We start from the raw sequence: 18,388 nt of genomic DNA, 5'->3' as shown, positions 1-18,388 counted from the left end.
TCTTTTTTTCCGGTCAGGACTGCACAATCTGCATGGAGAGACTTGTGACTGCCTCTGGCTACGAGGGTGTCCTCAGCCACAAGGGGATCAAACCAGAGCTTGTGGGCAAGTTAGGCAAGTGCGGACACTTGTACCATCTCCTCTGCTTGGTAGCCATGTACACTAACGGGAACAAGGTAAGAATCAGACCAAGGGTTCACATATTCACCATCTCTGATTAGCATTAGCACCATCATGTAGCACATAACCTGTATTTATAAAGTGCATGTTCACCATAAAGGGGGTCGTGGGACTGAAGTAACAGCTGTTTATTGTTGACCAACTCAAGGGTACTCATTTTATCAATCGCAGAAGGATGAAAGGCTGAGAGGGTCCGCTGGGGCTCGAATTTGTGATCATGAGTACATGCAGTCACCCTATAGAAATAGAGATGGACACTCGTAATCTAAGAATGTTGGTCAACCAGACAGGCCTCTACCTTGTGGGTGTCGCCAGGGAACTACAAACCCACCCTACTTGACAAATGGCTATCAGAGATAAGCTTGCTATGAAGGTAGACTTTTTATTTATTTTTTTGTAAAGCGTCTTTCGTGTGTTCAGTGCTCTTTAAATGCCTGACATTAGCCCTGTCCTGCAGATTGAAGTTCGTGGCCTGCTCTTTATACCTGTACCTGGCCCGACAAGGTCTTATCAGATCGTATCTTTTGATAGAGCAGCACAAGCGATTAGAGAGCCTGAGATCTACCAGGCACAATGATGAGGTGTGCCTGGGCCTGCCGCAGCAGACGCTTTGTCCCTTAGGAGAGGTGTGTTTAACCGCAGGGCTGTTATCGACCTAGGTGATGCCTCAGATTGGAAAGGTCGCAAGTGGGGAGGGCTTCGCGGGGCAAACCTGGACACAGCACATTTGTAGCACGCAGTGTTCATATCTCAGCCTTTATCACTTTCCATGGACTTGTTTAATATTCTGGCTTTAATATCTTCGAGCCTTAGCTCTGCAGCAAATTCTAGGATCTCACCAAGGGTCATCACCTCTCCCCCCCTGCGTGCTTTTGTTCACTTGCCGTGCATTTTTCACTCTGACAGCTCATTTGCGCTCACAGGATACAGTGGGCGGGGTGGGGGGGGGGGGGGTGATTTAATATCTTTTTCTAGAGAGATCGAGCTGGAGCCATCTCTCTCTCGCACTATCATTGACACCCACGGCTCCTAGTATGGTTGTGCAAGGTGGTGCAGAGCCACACAGACCACGGCTCATGCATAATGATGAATTATGCATTCTTTTTGCCGTTCTTTAAGGCCTTTCCCTCCTGCCTATGGGGTACCACTGCACCAATTTCGCTTTCAATGACATTGACACATTGCCTCACGATTTGCTCAAAACATAAAAAAGCCCCTTAGCCACCACCCCAATATTCCCATAACCTGCTGATACAAATTCATGAATTTCGAATGTTTATGCCTGATCAGTATAATTTGTGGCTGCTCAGACTCGCAACCCCTTTGCTTCCATGTGCACCTCAATGGACGCCGCCCAGGATCCACATTCTATGCCTTGTTGAGATTCTACTTACGTCTAAGCTCGAAATATTCGCCTACTGGTGTTAATCTCACATCATTCTTCAGGATTTGATCCACCACTGCAGTTCCCTCTACATCCTTCTACATAGAACCTGGTCATAAGTTGCACAGTACTGGGTTAATGGCAAAATCACATACAACTCACTATTACAGTGCAGTCATTTCACACCAGTATTGTGCAATTATGAGTAAAACCCTATGGAACGGGGAATTACTACGAAGGACCATTTTTTCTAGCCCTAACATCACATAGAATACAACATTCCATAGGGCGTTACAGCATACAGTTACCACCTGCTTAGCGAAGGTAGTAAATGCAAGCAAAGGTTTCTGGGTGGTGTGGGGGAGCAGATGGAGAAGGAGAGAGTATTCTATGGCAAGGGAAGCATTGTATGCTTCCTCCTGGCAGAAATAAGACATGGAAATGAGGCTTGGCTCATGCTATAGCCAAAGTATAATGCAATTTTCCGAAGCAGGTCAAGTTCTCCCACACCTGAAGAAATTGGGTGTGTAAAAATCTCATTTCTCTGAATCAGGTAGAGTGGAATTCCATGAGGTAACTCTGCTCTTCCCATCACATATCACTGCTCTTAATCTCCAATGAAGTTCCAAGAAAGAAATTAAACATGTTGGCTGAGATATATTTCTTCAATAAAGTGCTTTCAGCTACTCAAGGAATGAAGATTTGAGCGTGAATTCTTATCCTTTGACTGCAACATTTTAATATTGACCAGTTGAGAAACAATTTCAATTATGGACTGCGAGTGTGTGCTTCCTCTCTTCCATTTTGTAATCTGTGTATTATTGGGGGGTGGTTCGGTGGTCGGACCCTGTTTGCTTAAGCACCACTGTTAAATAAATGTTATCTTACTATTGCCACCTTTTTATCCTTATAGTCATAGATTTCCTCAGTTAAGCTACATGTGTACACTCTTGTTTCTATGTACTGTTCACAACCTACTCAGAGCCCCTTAGCAACCCTTTCGACATACAGCTAATGCTACTTTCAAAGGGGGACACTGGAAGGTGCAGTTCAAAAACACTTTGCAAGGACCATCATAGTGAGCGCAGCCCACAGAGTTAAACAGAGGTAAAAAATGAGTGGGCATTTGCAAAGCCAACAGTCTCAGCTATGCAAGAGCTAATAGGATTGGCAATGTGTTTTAGCCATGTTGTGCACCAGGGTGGCTGATTTTCAGCATGCCTAAAGTTAGTGGTGTAGAGGAGAATGGTGTGTAGTGGAGTGCCGTAGAGTGGCGTGCGGTAGAGCAGAATGTCGTAGAGTGGAGTGTCATAGAGAGGGCTTTCATGTTGTTTGGAGTGTCATTAATTGTTGTGGAGTGGAGGAGAGTGTTGTAGAGTGTCATGGAATATTGCGATGTGTTGTGGAGGGAGTAGAGTGGGCGTGCTTAGAAAGAAGGTGCATAGAGTACGTAGGAGTAGAGTGTTGTGTGGCATAGAGTGTCATATAGTGGAGTGTCATAGAGTGGAGTGGCATAGTGTGAAGTGGCATTGATGGCATAGAGGAGTTGCGTACAATGGAGTAGTTGTGGTACAGAGTGGAGTAGATTGTTGGTGAGTGAAGGGTCATAGAATGGTGTAACATAGTGTGTCATGGAGTGCTGTGGAGTGGTGTAGAGTAGAGTGGAGTGGCGTACAGTGTCGTGAACTTGGGTGGTGCAGAGTGGCGTGGACTGTCATGGAGTGTCATGAAGGGAGTGGAGTGGGGTGGAATGAATGGGTGTAGAGTGGAGAGGCATTGAGTAGAGTAGTGTTGTACAGTGGAGAGGCATAAAGGGAAGTAGAGTGGAGTAGAGTATCATGGAGTGGCATAGAGTGTTGTGGAGTGGAGTAGAGTATCATAGAGTGAAGAGGCATAGAATAGAAGGGCTTAGAGTGGAGTGGAGTAGAGTAGATGGGAATGGAGTGGTACAGAGTTGAGTGAAGTGCTGCTGAGGGGAGCGTTGCCGAATGGAATATCGTCAAACGGAGTGTTGTCAAGTAGAGTGTTGTCGAGTGGGGTATAATTGAGTGGAGTGTTGTAGAGTGGAATGGAGTACAGAGGAGTGGCATAGAGTGGAGTAGAGTGTTGTAGAGAGGAGTGGCATAGAGTGGAGTACAGTGTCCTATAGTGGAGTGGCAGGAGTAGAGTGGCGTAGAGAGTCGTGAAGTGGAGTTTCGTAGTGGAGCAGTGTGTCTTAGAGTGGAGTAAAGTGGCACGGAGTGGTATAGAGGGATTTATATAGAGTGTTTAGAGTGGAGTAGAGTGTTGTAGAGGAGAGTAGCCCCTCATAGAATAGAGGGGCATAGAGTGTTGTGGAGTGGTGTAGAGTGGAGTGCCACATAGTGTCATAGAGTGGAGTGGAGTGCAGTGGGGTAAAGTGTCATAGAGTGGAACAGAGTGGGACAGATTGAAGGGGCCTAGCTTAAAAGTGGAGTAAGGTGTCACAGAGCGCAGTGTGTCGTAGAGTGTAGTGTTGTAGAGTATTGTGTCATATAGTGGAGTGTCATAGAGTGGTGTGGCGTAGAATGGAGGGGCATAGAGTGGAGGGGCGTATAGTGTTGTGTTGTAGAATGTTGTGTTGTAGATTGGAGTGGTATAGACTGGAGTGGCAAAGAGTGGAAGGACATAGAGTGGAGGGATTAGTCATAGTGTGGCAAAGAGTGGATAGACAGAGTGGGGTGGCGTAGAGTGAAGTGGTGTGTGATAGAGTAGAGGTGAGTGGCGTAGAGTGGAGTGGCATGCCTTAGAATAGAGTGAAGTGGCATGTCATAGAGTTGCATGTCCTAGAGTGTCTTAGAGTGAAGGCGCATAGGGTGGAGTGGCACATTGTATAGTACAGTGGAGTGGCATGCCATTGAGTAGAATGACGGGTTGTGGAATGGAGTGAAGTGGAGGGACATAGAGTGGAGTAGAGTGAAAGATTGTCATAGAGTGGAGGGACATAGAGTAAAGTAGAGTGTTATGGAGTGGGGTGATGTAGAGTAGAGTGGTGTAGTGTGCAGAATGCATGGTGTGGTAGTGCACTGCCATTACAGACAACACATTTTCAATTGGAATGACCTTTACATTTGCATAGACATACAGTTTTACTGATAAAAGTGTATAGCACACAAACGATAGTGTGAGAAATGTCATCACCTAGTGTATTTATTTGGTCTGAACGTATTAAAATATTTTTTCCACCACACTTCTGAGTTAGAGAAAATGTCCTTCATTTGTGCTTTCATAATTCTGATATATTCTGCAATATCTGCACACGTCAGTTACATACATTTAAATTTTGTTGTGTGCTAAAGAAGCCTTTCCTTTCACAGCAAGATTTTCATATAAATACGCACTTTAAAGTTAGAGAAAGAAAAGTAATTACCAAGCTCCCTTGGAAGACCGAGTCTGACATTTGATCTTTGTCTTTGAATGCACAGCAAATGTAATAAGGTAGGAACAAAATTTAAAGTCCTTTTATGGAAAACAATCACTCATGGAAGAATACAGTAAATAGGCTATGCTGCACATGAGAGACAAACTCAAGCTGGACAGCCTAAACAAATAAAGCGAGCAAATAAAAAGCAGGCAAATGTGAGTTACAAACCACAAAGTCAATAGTTAACAATGGGCAGAATACATTCCCTGGGAAGCTGTTAGAATGTCCCCAAGATGTTGTCTGCAAACTAGACATCTGCGCCTCCTGGTAGACTTTGACCCAAAAAATGTGAGTTCTCATAGGTGAACCCCATATCCCTGTAGAGTGACATCCACATGAGGCTAATTTTCAGATTTGTGTGTGCAGGTGTGGCACAGTTCATGATCATGACTTTTGCAAAAGTCTTTCTCACCCTATTGCAAGCCCCAAAGTCATACAATTACCTCCCAGTCAGCACTGTGAACATCATTAGGTACACACCATATCTAGCGTGTCTCTGCATCAGTAACCTTGAGCAGTGGTGGGAAATATACATGACATCGCTGTACTAAACCACTTATGCAAGTTTTGTACAGTATTTTATCACGTCACCTTCCACCTCACTGCTGGTGGCATGAACAGTGGCGCCTTCCAGCGCCTGCATTCCATTTAGTACCTGTTAGTGTGGCTAGAATTCTGGCCTTACTTGTTGATCTTTGAAATTCTATAAATTCAGGCACACATCCAACCAATGTCAATTAATAGTCCATCAAGATTCGTAGTCCATCTCCAATTTTATTGCGTGATGCTTATCTCTTCATAGCATGGCTTTCAATAGAGTTCTGAAATTATCACCCAGCAATCATGCCAACATATGTTTCGTCAGGGAAATCTCCCATAGACTTCGTCAGGGCTGTAATTACACATAAAATATTATAAAGCATCATATATCCTGATACCACAGTACCCATTGATACACCACTGTGTTATTTGTGGAAATCAGTGCATCTAACAAACCCACGTTTTCTTCACCTCTCAGTGAGTCAAGTGATCATCCAACATAATAAGTTACTCTATCCACGCTAGTACATGATTGTATTTGTCTTGAACCCCTTAATCCCATTGATAGAATATGTATTTCCCAGTGTACATGCACACACATGTGAGGCTCCACTAAGTACTCAATTCTTGTTGAATATCTATCCATAGAGTATGTTATATACCTTGTAGTCAATACCTGTAATTCAAACTGTTTTCTCACAAGTTTATAAGCTCTAGTGTTCAACCGTTCTCCTTTTTTCTTTGTATAATAATGCCCGCAGTTATAACATATGTATTCCTTCCAATCTGATTATCTGAAATCGCAATGATCAATTTCCTAATATTGGAAAATATCTGCTTTATCAATTGTGCCTCTTCCATAGTCTTGTTTAATCATGCAACTTTCCCTCTCACTGTAGCCTTCACTAGTACTAGTGTACTTGTAATATTACCAACTTTCCCTCTTGTATCTTCCCCTGTTATTATTGATCTAATTAAATATTATCGCTTTAGAGTCCCTTTTCTTTTGTCTCCCTCCTGTTATCTTCATGATTAAGAATCAGTTATTTGCACAAGAGTATTCATGCCGCTCCTGTCTCCCGCGCCCGTTTTGCGTCGAAGACGAAGGGAGTTCCTATGGATTATGAAGCTACAAGCTGTTGAGGAGGGATTGAATACAGACCATGAACTGGAATATTTCCTAGGAATGTATAAAGATTGTGAGGGGACGAGGTGGTGAAGTCTATGTATTTGATAACTTACTAGAATGACTGGTAGATTTGAGTAATATATACAAAACGTGGATATGAATGAAGATTAATATGGAAACATGGGATGGACATGGAATGTTTGGTACATGTACACACATGCTAAGGACTCAATTATTGATGTATAGACCGTTAACATAATTGATACAATTATGGTATCTAGAAATTGAAGGAATTGAGTTGTGGACATATATTTACAGTTATGATTAGGGAGAATAATATCATAGGATGGACACATAGGGCCTGATTCTAACTTTAGAGGACGGTGTTAAACCGTCCCAAAAGTGGCGGATATACCACCTACCGTATTACGAGTCCATTATATCCTATGGAACTCGTAATACGGTAGGTGGTATATCCGCCACTTTTGGGACGGTTTAACACCGTCCTCCAAAGTTAGAATCAGGCCCATAGTGAGGACTACTGAATGTATAGAATAGAACTATATGGAACTCTGTGTAGGAATATAATTACCAGAATAATAGGAGAGTGTGGTATAAATATAGATATGATGGTAAAATAGTCCCTTTACTTTATTTCCAGGATAAGGAATAGGCAGATCTTTGTTAGTCGATGTGTAAGTTGCCAGTTACATGAGATACAGGCTGAATATGTAACAAGCAGAGAGGCTGCGGTCAGTCCTCTTTTCATGTTTATAGTTGAAAGAGGGAAAGATGACATTGAAGTAGGACTTACTGCGAAGACAGGAAGTGGAGCGAGCGTCATGTGCGCAAAGACGGAGATTTAAAAGAATAGCGGCAGTACGGACTGGTTAGATACCAGAAAGCGTACTCATGTTGGAATGGGGAAGTCCTTTGTACACGCGGACTGCAATAAACAAGGTAGGCAAGTGGATCGAGGGAGTTAAGTTGATTATTATCTCCTGACGAGGAACGGGCGCGGGAGACAGGAGCAGCATGAATACTTTTGTGCAAATAACTGATTCTTAATCATGAAGATAACAGGAGGGAAACAAAAAAAAGGGACTCTAAAGCGATAATATTTAATTAGATCAATAATAATGGGGGAAGATACAAGAGGGAAAATTAATAATATTACAAGTACACTAGTATTAGTGAAGGCTACAGTGAGAATGAAAGTTGCATGATTAAACAAGACTATGGAAGAGGCACAATTGATAAAGTGGATATTTTCTAATATTAGGAAATTGATAATTGCGATTTCAGATGATCAGATTAAAAGGAATACAAATGTTATAACTGCGGGCATTATTATACAAAGAAGAAAGGAGAACGGTTGGAACACTAGAGCTTATCAACTTGTGAGAAAACAGTTTGAATTACAGGTATTGACTATAAGGTCTGTAATCTACTCTATGGATAGATATTCAACAAGAATTGAGTACTTAGTGGAGCCTCACATGTGTGCATGTACAAGGGGAAATACATATTCTATCAATGGGAATAAGGGATTCAAGACAAATACAATCATGTACTAGCGTGGATAGAGTAACTTATTATGTTGGATGATCACTTGACTCACTGAGAGGTGAAGAAAATGTGGGTATGTTAGAAGTACTGATTTCCACAAATCTCACAGAGGTGTATCAATTGGTACTGTGGTATCAGGATATATTATGCTTTATAAAATTGTTTGTGCAATTACAGCCCTGATGAAGTCTATGGGAGATTTCCCTGACGAAACACGTGTTGGCATGATTGCTGGGTGATAACTTCAGAACTCCATTGAAAGGCATGCTATGAAGAGATGAGCATCACGCAATAAAATTGGAGATGGACTACGAATCGTGATGGACTATTAATTGACATTGGTTGGATGTTTGCCTGAATTTATAGAATTTATTAATCAGCAATTCGTTGCTGACCACAGGGTTTTGGGGGTGTTTGCCCTGCTCAGTGCACCGTCTGAGAAATTACTGTAGTTAATTTGGACACAGTGGACAGGTAGCGCCAGTCTACTCCTGTAAACTTCCCATTAGCATAACATTGTTGATCTTTGACCCTATATAAAGAATTGTCCCTGGTTTATTTTCCTGCAGTTAGGGGGCTGTGTGTGAAGCTGACTGGTATGTATTTTTCTATTACCTTTTTCCTCCCTCTTGAATCTCACCTTCTCTTCCCTGAAAGGACGGCAGCCTGCAGTGTCCTACCTGCAAGGCTATTTATGGTGAAAAGACGGGGACGCAGCCACCTGGGAAGATGGAATTCCATATCATCCCGCATGCCCTGCCAGGATATACTGAGTTCAAAACTATCCGCATTGTGTACGACATCCCATCAGGAATCCAGGTGAGCTGCTCTTGGCGTCATCCCCTGCGACCAACATTCCACCCTGTTCCACCCATCAATCCACATGACCATCCTTTCGCATACACAACGCAAACAGACAGAGCCAGAGAAGAGGAAGGTGCGGCAGGGCACACGCTGCTCCTGAAAGAGAGGAAGAGGAGCGCGGTTTCTCCATTTGGGCGGCAGCTGCAAAACCTTTTAAAGAAAATGATAATAAACTATGTTTATTACCATTTTCTTTGAAAGGGGCGGGGCCACAGGGGTGACCTGCACAGCACATGTGTGTTTGGCTGGCCAAACACACTTGCGCTGTGGGCTGGAGAGAGCCTGCACAGACTCTCAGTCTGCCTGGGAGCACCCTGGGAGCCTGTGCCTGCAGAGGAGTGTCGAGGGACAGAGGAGTGGCGGAGGAGGTGTTTTTTTTTTTGTACATTAAATTTAATGTTTATTCCCTCCCGCCTCCCCGCCCCTTCCATGCCCTGCGTGCCGCTACTGACACCAAGCAGTTTGGAACGGCAGGGACTGCAGACGCTGCAGTAAAGATTAACGACGGACAGCTACAATTAGTGACCCGTGGTGTAAGGAAACTTGAGGCAGCTTCACTGCAAAGTACCTGGAGGACCCCCTCCCTCTGGGCCCAGTCAGGGGCCTGCTGCTCATGCACAGTGTACTGTGCTGAGGGAGCCCCCTAGTGCTCACCCACCCCTCGAACTGCTGGGGCTGTGGGGGCCTTTGTTATGCCACTGTTAATCACAGTCTGTGTTTACTGCAGCTCAGATTAAAGAGATACAGCACGCACAATGGCTTTGAATAAAGTGCAGGTAGCACATACTACAGTCAAAATTAGTGACGGTCTGTCCATACTGCAGCTCATATTGAGGACAATCAGCACACACTGCAGCTAAAATTAAGGGCAGCTCAGACAGACATACTGCAGCTAAAATTAAAACCAGAGAGCACAAGCTGCAGCTCAGATTAAGGACAGTCAGCACAAATTGCAGCTAAAATTAAGGACAATCTAGCCACACTGCAGCTAACATTAAGGACAGATAGCACAAACTGCCGCCTGGATTAAGGACAGCCAGCACATAATGCAGCCAAAATTAAGGATAGCCCAGCCACGCTTCAGCTAAAATTATGGGCAGTCCAGCCGCACTGCAGCTAAAATTAAGGACAGACAGCTCAAACCCTCACTTTGATTAACGACAGCCCGCAACAGACAGCACACACTGCAGCTCAGATTAAGGACAGTACAGAACACTACACCTGCACGCTAAACCAAATGTGTCTTTTTAACTTGCAGGTGCATCTGCCTGTCTTCGTGTAGGTTTTATCTTTGTTATCCACCAACAGCTATATTTTACAATCTGTAAATTAATGAACAGAACATAAAACTTGCAGCTAAAATTAAAGACAGAGGGTAGTAAAGGAGGATATCACGCACTGCAGCTAAAACTAAGGACAGCAAGCCCTCGCTGCTTCTAAGATTAGGTACAGACAGCACACACTGTAGCTTGGAGGAAGGACAGGCAGCGGGCACTGTAGCCTGGAGGAAGAACAGGCAGCACAGACTGTAGCTTGGAGGAAGCCAGGCAGCAGACACTGTAACTTGGAGGAAGGACAGGCAGCACACACTGTAGCTTGGAGTAGGGACAGACAGCACACACTGTAGCTTGGAGTAGGGACAGACAGCACACACTGTAGCTTGGAGGAAGGATAGACAGCACACACTGTAGCTTGGAGGAGGGACAGGGAGTGCACCCACTGTAACTTGGAGGAAGGACAAGCAGCACACCCACTGTAGCTTGGAGGAAGGACAGACCGCACACACTGTAGCTTGGAGGAAGGACAGGCAGCATACACTGTAACTGTACAGCACACACTGTCTTGGAGGAAGGACCGACCACACCCTCTGTAGCTTGGAGGAAGAATGGGCAGCACACACTGTAGCTTGGAGGAAGGACCGACCGTGCACACTGTAGCTTGGTGGAAGGACAAACAGTGCGCACTGTAGCATAGAAGAAGAGCAGACAGCACACACTGTAGCTTGGAGTAAGGACCGACCTCACACACTGTAGCTTGGACAAAGGACAGGCAGCGCACACTGTAGCTGGGATAGGAGGACTGACTGCGCACACTGTAGCTTTGACAAAGGACAGACAGCGCACACTGTAGCTTGGAGGAGGGGCAGGCAACACACACTGTAGTTTGGATAGAAGGACCGACTGCGCACACTGTAGCTTGGGGAAAGGACAGACAGCAGATACTGTAGCTTGGAGGAGGGACAGGCAGCAGACACTGTAACTCTGTACTGCCTTGGAGAAAGGTTAGGCAGCAACACTGCAGCTCAGAGCGGAGGAAGGACAGAATACACAAACTGAAACTAAGATTAAGGACAGAAAGCACACACTGCAGCTAGGACTGGTGTCAGACAATACTCACTGTAGTTTAAAGGAAGGATAGGCAACCAAAACTTTGGTTTAGAGAAAAGAAAACCCACGCTGCTGCTCACAGGAAGGACAGAAAGCACACACTGTATCTGCAATGAAGGACCCGCAGGACACACTACGCTAAGGTAAAGGCCCGAGAGCCTGTGCTGCAGGTACGTCTAGGGACAGGCAGAGGAAGGGTATATGGCACACACTGCAGCAGAAATTAAGGATGCGGGACAATCACTGTAGCCGGGATTCCAGACAGACATCCCACAATGCACCTCAGAGGAAGGAAAGAAAGAATAGACTACGAAGACAGACAGCACGCATGGTGGCTCAGAAGAAAGAAATACAAAGGGTGAATACTATAGCTCAAATGAAGGACCGAGAGAGCACGTATACTGTCGTTCAACAGAAGGAAAGACAGAAGATCCATTCTGCTGCTCAGAGGGTAGATGTCACACTTGCTGCAAGCCAGAAGATGGGTATTCAGTAATATACTGTGACTCAGGAGTAGATAGCGTGCGTGCTGCAACTCAGAGCACAAGTGCTGCAGCCCAGGTGGTAGGCATTACACCTGCTGCAGACCATAGGAAGGCCATTCAGCACACAGACTGTAGCACAGAAAGTAGCGCACGTGCTGTTGGCCAGAGGATGGGCATTCAGCACACATACTGCAGCACCGAGAGAAGACAGCACGTGCTGCAGGCCAGAGGATGGGCATAGGCAACCCATACTGCAGCACTGAGATAGACCCTACATGTTCTATAGGCCAGAGGATGAGAATTTAGCACAAATACTGCAGCTCAGGGGTAGACAGCACACATGCTACGGGCCAGAGGATGGGCATTCAGCACACATGCTGCATCTTGGGGGGGAATATAGCACATTTGCTGCAGGTCCTGGAATGGGAATTCAGCACACATACTGCAGCTTGGGGGTAGACAGCACATGTGCTGCAGGCCAGAGGATGGGCATTCAGCACACAGAATGTAGCACAGGAAGTAGTTAGCGCACATGCTGTAGGCCAGAGGATGGGCATTCAGCACACATACTGCAGCACCAAGGTTACACAGCACATGTGCTGCAGGCCAGAGTATGGGCATTCAGCACACATAGTGCAGCACTGAGATAGACCCCACACGTTCTTTAGGCCAGAGGATGAGAATTTAGTACATATACTGCAGCTAAGGGGTACACAGCACATGTGCTACAGGCCGGAGGATGGGTACTCAGCACACATGCTGCATCTCAGGGGGAATATAACACATTTGCTGCAGGTCATGGGATGGGTATTCAGCACACAATCTGCAGCTCAGGGGGTAGATAGCACACGTGCTGTAAGCCAGAGGATGGGCATTCATCACACATACTGCAGCTCGGAAGGTAGACAGTACATATTATGCAAGTCAGAGTGTGTATAGCTCATGTGCTACAGGCCAGAGGATGGGCATTCAGCACACCTACTGCAGCACCTGGGGTAGACATCACACTTGCTGCTGGTCAGGGTTAATGGGGTTCAGCTCACATACTGCAGCCCAGGGGAAGGAGCATAGTGCACACACATGCAGTGTACATACTGCGACTCAGTCTAAGGACAGACAGGGCATGCGTATTGGATCCTCTAAATAATTGTAGAGTACACGCTTTGCAGGGCAGATAATGGACATTCAGCACACGTACTGCAGCACCACAGGTAGATAGTACACTTGTTGCAGGTCAGAGGCAGGCCGTTCATCACACACACTGCAGCACAGGGGGTAGACATCACACTTGCTGCAAATCAGAGGATGCGCATTCAGCACACTTACTGCAGCACAGGGGATAGACAGCACACGTGCTGCAAATCAGAGAATGCGCATTCAGCACACATACTGCAGTACAGGGGGTAGACAGCACACGTGCTGCAGGCCTGAGGATGGGTATTCAGCACACATACTGCAGCACAAGGGGTAGACAGCACACGTGCTGCAGGCCTAAGGATGGGTATTCAGCACACATACTGCAGCACATGAGGTAGACAGCACGCGTGCTGAAAATCAGAGGATGGGCATTCAGCACACATACCGCAGCACCGAGGGTAGACATCACACTTGCTGCAAATCAGAGGATGCGCATTCAGCACACATACTGCAGCACAGGGGGAAGACAGCACACATGTTGCAGTCCTGAGGATGGGGATTCAGCGCACATACTGCAGCACAGGGGGAAGACAGCACACATGTTGCAGTCCTGAGGATGGGGATTCAGCGCACATACTGCAGCACAGGGGGTAGGCAGCACATGTGCTGCAAATCAGAGGATGTGCATTCAGCACACATACTGCAGCACAGGGGGTAGACAGCACACTTGCTGCAAATCAGAGGATGGGCTTTCAGCACACATACTGCAGCACAGGGGGTAGACAGCACATGTGCTGCAGGCCTGAGGATGGGGTATCCGCACACATACTGCAGCACTTGGGGTAGACAGCACACGTGCTGAGGGTCATAGGAATGGCATTCACCATACAAACAGCAACACCAAGGCAAGAATCATAGTGCACATGAGCACAGAGTACATACTGCAAATCCGCGTAGGGCCAGACAGGGCACATATAGAATGGATCTCCTAATTAATGACAGCTCACACACACTCTCCAGATCAGAGAATGGACGTGCAACCCACCTAATGTAGCTTCGGGTACAGACAAACACAATGTGCATACTGCAGCCCAGAGGAAGGACAGACCCGGAGCACATCCACACAGTACTGCACACCGCCAGGCTCTGAAGCTCAACAGACTGCCCTCCCACGTCTAGCTCGGTTTCTCAGTGAAGCACACCTTCTGCTGCTCCTGAGGGCTGCAGGCAGGGCAGCACACACCTGCCAGGTCAGTGTCTCAAGAGACACATTGCAGGTGCTCATGGGCTGGGCAGTCAGAGGATCTGCTGCTGCCAACAGATTGCAAGGGCTGTGCTTACCTGCAGTCCACTGATGAGCTCTTTAGGGCTCTGTGATTCATAGAGAGGAGGGAGGATGGTAGCTGCCTGCTCTTCCTGAAGCACAGTGAACAGAACATGATAGTGGTGGGAAGCCCATTGGGGCCTCTCTGGAAGTGTGTCTCTGTAAGTGATGGTTTGTTTCCCACTGCCCCTTAGTGCATCACCCTCGGCCTGATTCATCTTTTTTGTGAGTAGTTGTGTTTTACTCCTGACCGGGAGACTTAGGTGTGGCTTACTCCAGACTTTCGACAAGCATGTCAGTCTTAGTCACACAAAGGAGATTTGCAAATGGGCACCCCTGTGTCCTGGGCCAGTGCTCCCATAAGGCAAGGTGTGACAGCCTTAGGGCACCGCGACAGGGTAGCGAAAAAATTACTATGAAAGGGCAGAAAAAGCGCCTTATTACTAATGAATAGAGAGCGCTCCAGTGCAGACCTGACCTGATGTTTGAGCCTGGATGTGTTTTTTGTTTTTCTTTTTAGGATGAAAGAAGGACTTTAATGGAGATTTATTACTCGTATAATTGTACTAAAAGATTCGGGCCATATTTATACTTTTTGACGCACAACTGCGCCAACGCAGTTGTGCGTCAAAAATTCTAACGCCATTCCAAAGCGCCATGCGGGTGCCTTATTTATGGAATGACGTTAGCCGGCGCAGCTGACTGGTGTGCGTCAAAAAAAATGACCCACACCAGGCAGCGTCGGCGTAGGGGAAAATGGAGCTTGGGCGTCAAAAAATGGGGCAAGTCAGGGCTGAGGCAAAATATTGGCCTCAACCTGATTTGCGCCATTTTTTTTTTACTCCCAACCCCCATTGAAATGACTCCTGTCTTAGCACAGACAGGAGTCATGCCCCCTTGCCCAATAGGCATGCCCAGGGGACTTATGTCCCCTGGGCATGGTCATTGGGCAGAGTGGCATGTAGGGGGGCACAAAATAGGCCCCCCTATGCCACCAAAAAATAAAAAATAAATTACTTACCTGAACTTACCTTAAGTTCCCTGGGATGGGTCCCTCCATCCTTGGGCGTCCTCCTGGGGTGGGCAAGGGTGGCAGGGGGTGTCCCTGGGGGCATGGGAGGGCACCTCTGGGCTCCTTCCGAGCCCACAGGTCCGTTAACGCCTGCCCTGACCAGGCGTTAAAAAATGACGCAAAAGCGGCTGGACGTCATTTTTTTTGACCCGCCCACTCCCTTGCACCATTTTGGCACGGGAGTTTAAATAAGGCGCACATGCCTTGGAGTCATTTTTTAGACGGGAACGCCTACCTTGCATATCATTAACGCAAGGTAGGTGTCCACGCTAAAAAATGACGCTAACTCCAAGATCTTTGGCGCTAGACGGGTCTAACGCCAAAGTATAAATATGGAGTTAGCTTTGAGTCAGATTTGCATTAAAAAAAACGACGCAATTCCGGCGCAAACAGAGTATAAATATGCCCCTCAATGTGTTAAAAGTTGAACCAACAGGCTGTCCTGTACATTTTTATTTTATTGGTTAGGTGTGAGATTGACCTTCTTCTCTTTCTTGAACACGAGCACTTGTTCTTTTGACACTTTTTCTGTCCCTCTTATTTTTCTGATAGGGGTATTTGGATGTGAATATGCTAATTAATTTTGTATATAAATAAAATAAGTTTATTTAAATATTATCTTATGATGCTGCATGTATATGTTAGTGTTTTTATGTCAGAGTTGGTCCAAGAGTGGGCAATGTAGTCTGACAATAATTTCTACCCAGCCCCTCTTGAGTTTTTCAGGGTTACCCTCTGTGGTTTATATTATGACCTGGACTGTGTGGCAAGTTACAAAAATGTTCTTTTTCCAGTGGAGGCGCCACCTCGACCCTGCACTGAGAAGGGTGTTGGAAGCGCCATCTCATCCCTACACTGAGAAAGGTGTATTAGTGAAAGGTGAACTACGTCTTTGAAGCCTCCAGTCTCCCTGTTACTGAAGGTTGTAGACCCGACCACTGTCTGAAGAGACAGGAGGAAGCAGTGTGTGACTGCATCTGCTTGTGGGGTGAGAGCTGGCGTGTCCCTGCAACGCCTGTGGCTCCCTCCCAAGTACTGCTATCTCAAGGTCCTTGTTAGTGCCACGTCTTATGTGGCGCACAATCAGTGCGCCTCCCACAGTCTTTTTTGTGATTGTACTTGCATCTGTAATACGGCACAGACGCAATAGATAAGGCTTTCCGTCATTTGCATTGTGCCACCCTCCCGTGTGAATAATGGAATGCCCCTGATGATCACGCCAGGGCTCTCTCTGTATTACCTGGGTGGGCCTACAAGTGTCTGTGGCCTCGTCTGTATTACCACAGTTCCCCAGGGGTGTAAACATCTGGCACTAGCATCTTCTGCACCCAGTAGCACTATATTTAATGCAGCCCCAGGTGTTTGTTTGTTACTAGTGTCTGCATGAGCATCAGTTTGTCTCTGCACATGCCATTGAAGGACTGCCTAGGATCTATCAGCATGAGGAGAACAATTGTGTGTGAAAGTGATAGCTCTGCATGTCACTCCTGCATGGTCCAGAGGATGCATTCACCTCCGTAATGTCTTCTCTTCACAGGGAACTGAACATCCAAACCCAGGGAAGAAGTTCACTGCTAGAGGCTTCCCACGCCACTGCTACCTTCCAGATACTGACAAAGGCAGAAAGGTAATTGATGTGAAAGAAACCTTCATCCAAGCCCCATGTGTATTAAAAGGAAAGGCAGCCTTCTGTTTAGAGACCCATGTGATCGGTCCAGTGCACCAGTTACAGTTGCTTCCTAGAGTTATCAGTTATGAAATATGGGTTTTTAGCCATTTGATTTCAATAAAAAATAGGTCACTTCTACTAGTTAAATTAGAATAAGAACTGAAAGCATGAGACACGGTTAGATACAAATATTTCTACCACAGTGGATGAGATGTCCTGGAGTAGTCTGCCATTAACTGGATTCAGAATTAACAAATACAATTTCCTGCTGAGTTCTCCGCTTACAAGGTGATATTGAGCTTGTTTCTAAAGAGCAGCATGACCTCACAAATAGTCCATGGACAGGCTATCAATCATAAGGTTAGGTGTTGTGTAAGTTTGAATGGTTCATGGAACAGTGTGGGGAAATAGAGCATTTCCGGTCTGGCTTTGCAACTGATGAAATGGCACAGGGACAAAGATGTTTGGACCTCCTGGACTGGGTAGCTCATTGAATAGAATAAGGACATAGACTTTTCGAGCCCTAGTGATGGGCACCATATTTCATATCAAATGTGAATAGAGCATTTCCATGAAGAATGTCTGTATGTATGTATGTGGTATTTGTTTAGCATGAACTTTGTCAAAGGCAGTGGAGCACTGACAGGTACAAAGTCAATAAGTGACTTGAGGGGTAGTGTGTTTATGTACTGTCACTTCATCATGATTTAGTGTTCTTTAAAGAGGTGAGCCTTCAACTCTTTCCTGAATTTGGAAGGTTTGCAGCAGCCCTGACAGTTGAGAGGAGTTGTTCCAGAGGAAGTGTGCATAGATAGAAAAGGCCTAGTTGCTATTTTTCACTGTTCTTTGTCTCCAGTGTGATTGTTTCCTTTGCTGCTGGTGGTTGGAGAGCCACCCGCGATGGTGAGATTGTCACCTACAAAGGCTGAGGTGCAGTTTGTGATGGCAATGTAAGTGATGTAGCTATAGGGGGCAGTGGAGTTCCATCAGGATGGTAGTGATGTGATCATATTTCATTGGGCCCTGGATAAGACCTGCTGTGATGTGTAGGATTCCTTGAAGGTGGACAAGTGTGGAGTCACAGAGGCCACAGAGACTGGCGTTTCCATCATCCAGATAAGCGAGTACCAGGGCTAGAACACCAGTTCTGAAGACAATATTGGGAGGAAGTGTTTCACTTTCTTCAAGAGAAAAAGCTAGTGCCAG

General features: G+C 45.9%; 1 protein-coding gene across 1 annotated transcript in view; it reads left to right on the top strand.

The window, feature by feature from the left end:
* The window catches only part of DTX1 (deltex E3 ubiquitin ligase 1), a 255,823-nt gene that overhangs the window by 216,068 nt on the left and 21,367 nt on the right, over positions 1–18,388 (top strand). Inside the window, exons 7-9 of the mRNA XM_069214560.1 lie at positions 18–176; positions 8,902–9,063; positions 17,051–17,140. Coding sequence (XP_069070661.1) covers positions 18–176; positions 8,902–9,063; positions 17,051–17,140 — 411 coding nt within the window. The remainder of the gene's footprint in view (positions 1–17; positions 177–8,901; positions 9,064–17,050; positions 17,141–18,388) is intronic.

The sequence above is a fragment of the Pleurodeles waltl genome, chromosome 11 (assembly GCF_031143425.1).
Source record: "Pleurodeles waltl isolate 20211129_DDA chromosome 11, aPleWal1.hap1.20221129, whole genome shotgun sequence".
NCBI classification, from domain to species: domain Eukaryota; kingdom Metazoa; phylum Chordata; class Amphibia; order Caudata; family Salamandridae; genus Pleurodeles; species Pleurodeles waltl.
Note: the sequence above shows the minus strand (reverse complement) of the source record. Positions and strands in the feature narration are given on the sequence as shown.